The sequence below is a fragment of the Tupaia chinensis genome, unplaced genomic scaffold (assembly GCF_000334495.1).
Source record: "Tupaia chinensis unplaced genomic scaffold, TupChi_1.0 Scaffold000542_1, whole genome shotgun sequence".
Taxonomy (NCBI): domain Eukaryota; kingdom Metazoa; phylum Chordata; class Mammalia; order Scandentia; family Tupaiidae; genus Tupaia; species Tupaia belangeri.
In genome coordinates, this window is record NW_006160055.1 from 2,839,529 (window position 1) to 2,845,254 (window position 5,726).

The following is a 5,726-nucleotide window of genomic DNA, read 5'->3' on the forward strand; positions in this document are numbered from 1 at the left end:
TCTAATGTGGCAATTCCTACTCTTTTGCTATAATAATTTTTACCCTGTGTGGGACTGACATGTTAAAAATATGCCCTAAACTCTGCTTTGAAGAGGGGGTGGGGAGAGACCTTTAATTTCCTCTAGCAGCGAAGCCAATAAAAAGCATAAATAGATTCAGCCCAGCCTCGTGCTCTGTGGCTCCAGGGCTTTCCCCTCCCGTCAGCCCGTGCCCTCGGATTTTGCCAACTGGAGTCCCTGCTTTCTCCTTAGAGGGCAGCAGCGGGGCGTCTCAGGGACGCATGCGCCTCGATTTGCGCCCGGGGAATTAAAAGAAAGAGGGAAGGAAAAAAAAAAAGCAAGCCCCAACAAAACACGCGCCCCAAACAAAACCCAAGTGGAGAGAGGCTCAAAACGGCTGCCGCCGAGTCTCCCAGAGCCGGCAGGGGCCTTTGCTCTCCATGGGGTTAAGGGACTGGCTGAGGACCGTGTGCTGCTGCTGCCGGTGCAAGTGCCTGGAGGAGCCCGCGGTGCCGGAGAAGGAGCCCCTCGTCAGGTGGGTGCGACGGTCAGGGCCGGACCGGGTGTACCTGGCCGCAGCTGAGCATCGCGGAGTGTGGATACCTGGGTGCTGATCTGAGTTGGAGAGGCGGGCTTGAGGTCAGGTCACGCAGAGGCGCAAACTAAACTTCACCCTGGACCTTTACGGGATATTTTAGTCCTTTGCAGGATATCGTGGGTTCGTTGCTTGGGTAAGATTCTTGCCGGGCAAAACAGAATTCTCGCAGGCACCGGGTGGATGTCGGTGGGAAGTTCCTAGAATGAGTGCGGTGCCTGCGTGAAGTATCGCAGAGAAGTTTCCAACACGGGTCTGAAAAATACAGGGGCTGGGTCTCCTCCGGGCTTATCATCTGGGTCTCTTCTGGGCTTGCCTATTTCAGGCTAGTGAAATAGGCAAATGTGGATTATTACATCACTCATCCAAAAAGTTGATTTTATTACAAAAGAAGATGATTTTGGTGACTGGGCAAAAGAAAATACGAAGGGACCAAAAGTTCGTGGAAAAAATGGAATGAAACTGGATTTGTTTTGGTGCAAACATTTTGAAATTCATACAGTGTTTTCATTTACATGAACTTTAAAAAGACCGTCTGGTATTTTTTTTTTCACATGAAAAAATGCATATTTTAATCAAAGGATGGCCGATTCACTAGGATGTTGAGTCACTACAGGGTGAGTTATAAAGTATGTGGAAATTGAATGCTCTTTAGCAATTTGCTAAGAGACTTTGTAAAGAGACCTTGCCATGCAGGTTTGTTCAGGCCGTGATTTTAAGCAATGATTTTATGTCTTGAGTTTGCTGAAATTAAAGTTCCATTAAGTTATGGTTTGGGGGGTAGATATGACAGGATCAGAATATTTAAAATGAAATTAGAAACAAGTGTATTATGCAGAATTCTAGGTTTGGGTAAACAAATATAGAAGCCAGGTTTTCTTTTTTATGAAGGACACAACTCATTTATGTAATAAGGCTTTCACAACTTTTTCTGAAGCATGATTTACCTTTTCTAACTCTATCAAGTTCAAACACTGCCCTGACTTTGGAGATCTTACATAAACCCTTCCTGCCTGTCCACTCTTATTTTCCAGTATATTAAACACTGTATACTCCTTACTGAGGGAACAAGCCACCCTTAGACCCGCCACGCTTGCCTGGAAGGGTGACCTTTATCCGTACTGCCCCTTCCCAAAAGCTATTTCTCAAGGCCTCCTCTAGTAGAATTCTTTGATTACTTTGCTCTTCTTCATCTTCTTCTTCTGTGATTTAAGAGGTAGAATTTACCATGTTTCTCACTATTTAGCGATCACACATGCATGTAAACATGTATATCATAATGTATTTTATATGTATATAATTATTTGCATATGCAATACATAATGATTTTGATTGTTCTTATTGATGGTATCCCCGCATTGATTTTTAGATTATTGTGGGCAGGGAGAAATCAAATCATCTATCCCTAGTATCCCTAGTATAAAAGGTAGTGGGTAGCAGTCTGGAATGTCATGCTTGCGTTACCTTATCAATGTTCATGAAATGTAGCCTTCAGTTTACTTTTATCCTCAGAACCTCAGGTCTTTCCACGTTGCTAATCAGGATCGTAATTTCAGTTAATAGTTAGGATTTTAGAAAAAAATTTCAACCCTCTCTTGCTGTGTCTTATATCTGGTATTAAGTCTTTAAGAAGACAGGGTTAATAGGAGTAGAACAAAATAGTGTTCATGAATCAGACTGCCTGGGATGAGTCAACTCACCCAACTGGGTGACCTGGCACAAGTTGTTAAAATTATCTGTGCCTCAATTTCCTCATCTGTAAAATGGGGATGATAATAGCCTGGACCTCAAAAGGTTACAGTGAGAACTGAAAGGAGATAATACTCGTAAAGTGCTTAATATAGTGTCTGACACATAGTAAACACTCAATACATTTTAGTTATTATTAATTATCATTGCTATTCTTCTGAGCATGTGAATATGAGTGGACCGGGCTCAGGTGGTTTGGTGTCACTCTGGCACCATTTCAATTTAACAACATTTAGGAAAGATGCCTCATTCTGGGCATGTGGAACAGTGGTATGTGAGTGTGTGTGGGTACCTGCGTGTTCCTTCCTACTCAAATCATCTGAAGGTCAAGTCTGAAATCTTTCTGTTCTGTTTCACCGAAATCTTTTGGAAGTGTACAAGTCATGCTTTTTTTAAATTATTAATTTAATTTAATTTATTTATTTTTAAAATTTGACCAGAGAGAGGATATACAAACAGAGAGAGAGGGAAAGTGAGAAAGCAAGCCTCCAGGTATGGGACTCGAACCATGGCAGACCATGTGGGACTCCACTGCCTCAACCACCACGTCATCTGCCGGCCCCTAATTCACAGTTTTAACATATTCACAAGATTGTATAGCCTAACCATTATCTAATTCCGACACCTTTCTATCACCCCAAAAAGAAACACCATACCCATTAGTAATCACCCTTCCCATTACTCCCACTTACGCTCGGACACCCCCTAAGGTATTGACTCCATGGATTTGCCAATTCTGGACATTTATAGAAATGGAATCAAATAATATGTGGCCTTTTGTGTTTGGCTTCTTTTATTTAAGACAATGGTGTCGTGGTCCATCATGTTGTAACATGTATTAGGATTACATTCATTTTTTTTCTGGCTGAATAATAGTCCATGGAATGGCCAGACCACATTTTGCTTATCCACTCATTAGTTGATTGGATTTGTTGTCCCACTTTTGGGTTATATGAATAGTGCTGCTGTGAATGTTCATGTACAGGTTGGAGCGTAGGAGTATGTTTTCAATTCCCTTGGGCAAATACCTAGGAGTGGAATTGCTGGGTCATAGTGTAACTATAACTTTTCCAGGAACCACTATTCTGTCTTCCAAAGTGACTGGTTTGAAATCTTGTGGGGAAATCATGTAGGTAGCAGGTCTGAATTATTATTTTATTGAGAACCTCATTCTTCACTTCACATTTTTTCATCTATACAAAATGCATTGTTCAGACATCTTTTTTTCCTTAACCAAATCTCTAACTGTCACAAAGAATGGTTTTCAAGTTGTATATTTCTCCTAAAGGCATCCTGGAAGAGGAGCAGTCAGGGGAGAGGACATTTGTCATCTGTGTCCATGATCACCTCCAGTCCTTTCCCAGAACTCTCCAGGGACTCTTGTTAGTGTAGGAAACACAGTGCTTGGTCTCAGCTCATTTGACAGTCTGACAGTGCTGCTATGTTTTTTTTTTTTTTTTTACCATGGTCCTTTTGCTTTTTCTGGACCTTGGTACCTGAGGGGAAATGTCTGTGCCTTCTCTGATTAGTATCTGTAGTTCTGTCCCCATAATGTTTTCTTTACCCTTTCATTTGAAACATGCCACAGGATCCCCTAACAATTTGTTGCCCTGCTTTTCAATTTTTACCCTCTTTGTCCTTTGTGTCACACATAAATATCTTCAAAGGGTAGTCAACTGTGCCCTCCACCTCCTTCCTTCTTTTATTTTTCCCCTCTTGAATCACTTGATAAACTTGCTAAAAATGCAGCTCTGAGCCAGCCTGTGGTGTAGTATTAAGGTGGCCGGGTCCCACAGGGCCAACTCTGTGGTTCGATTTCCAGCCCCAGTGGCTTGAAAAACATGCCAGGTGCATGTATGTGAGTTCCCAGAATCTAGAGAAGAAAATAGAGGAGACGGGATTGTGATGTGGCCATTCCCCCACAAGAGGGTTATTTCTCACTTTCCCTCTCTTTATCTCTCTCTCTGTGCAGTGAGTGAGCACACCTTATATCGAAAACAACTAAAACAAAAACAAAACTAAAAAATTAAAAATTAAAAAAATAATGCAGGGACCAGCAGGTGGTGTGATGGTTAAGGCGCTAGACACTCCCACATCATTGACCACAGTTCAAATCCTGAACCTGGTGGCTAGCTTTCTTGCTTTTTCTTTCTGTGTGTGTCTCTTCCTGGTTAAATTAAAAGAAATGAACAAATAAATAAAATTAAATAAATAATTATTTTTTAAAAACGCAGCTCTGGAACACTTCCCCAAACATCCTGACTCTCTGGATCTGGGCCGGAGCCTGGGAACCTCCATGTTAGTAAATAAACCACATGGTTTTCTCCAGGTGACCTGAGCACACCCTCAGGAAGCTCAGCTCTGAAAGCATGTGCTCAAGATGGGACCAGGGGATTACTGACCTGTCTGTGGCACTAGCCCATTTAGGTAGCATCCATTTATGAGTACTTTATTGGGCTTTTACTGTGGCCAGGCCCTAAAATCTGGTCTCTGCCCCCTATATAATTACATGACAATTACTCTCTTGAAAGTTACAAGAGAAAGAAATTGCATGTTCTTCTCTCAGTGTACATAGAATACCTCCGTGTCAGCCATTTATCTGTTCTTGCCCTTTTCCTTCTTGCTGGCTTCTCTGATTTTGTATTCTCTACTCTCTTTCCATGTCATTGGCCTAATCATGCTGACTTCGCTCATGATGCCTTTGCCAATCCCATCACTGTTAGCAGAGACATCTTTTTTTTTTCTTTTCCCCTACTTAAAACTCTGCTCAGTTTTTAAGGCTCATTACAGTTGTCAATTTTCTGATGGAGCCTGGGAAAGTCTCCCCAAGAAGTTATGGTGTCTCTTTTCTCTCTTTATGTTCTTCAGGTTTACTCATGGCATTCTGCCTGGTATAATAGTTACAAGATGGTGCTGTAACCTCAGTGAGACCGGAGGATCTAGTCTAGATTTGAAGGGGCTAAATCGTACTCATCTTAGAATCCCCTGTGGTAGCCAACAAAGTGCGGGACATGGAGTAAGAACTAAATAAGTAAGTTTTAGTTCATAATAATTTTATTAACAATTGTTCATTTATTAATTGCCTTCTCAGCATACATTTTTAAAAAATATATTTAAAACAAGACATTATGAAGAATAATAAAGGAAACACCCATAATACCTAGCTCCTACCTTAAGAAAGAAAAGAGGGTTGGTCAGTGGCATGGTGGTTAAGGCATCCCACATGGCCTACTGTGTGGTTTACGTCCTGTATCCAGTGGCTTGAGAGACATGCCAGCTATGTGTATATGTGTGCCCAAACTCCTGCAAGGATAGAATAGAGAAAAAGAGATTGCAGCATGGCCGTTGCCTCTCGGGATAAGGGGTGCTTTCTCTCTTTCCC

At 41.8% G+C, this 5,726-nt stretch overlaps 1 protein-coding gene across 1 annotated transcript in view; it reads left to right on the top strand.

The window, feature by feature from the left end:
• Positions 1–409: 409 nt before the first annotated feature.
• MREG (melanoregulin) overlaps positions 410–5,726 on the top strand; it is a 68,159-nt gene continuing 62,842 nt past the window's right edge. The window contains exon 1 of the mRNA XM_006157457.2: positions 410–535. Within this exon, the coding sequence (XP_006157519.1) occupies positions 441–535 (95 nt within the window). The 5' untranslated portion in view covers positions 410–440. The remainder of the gene's footprint in view (positions 536–5,726) is intronic.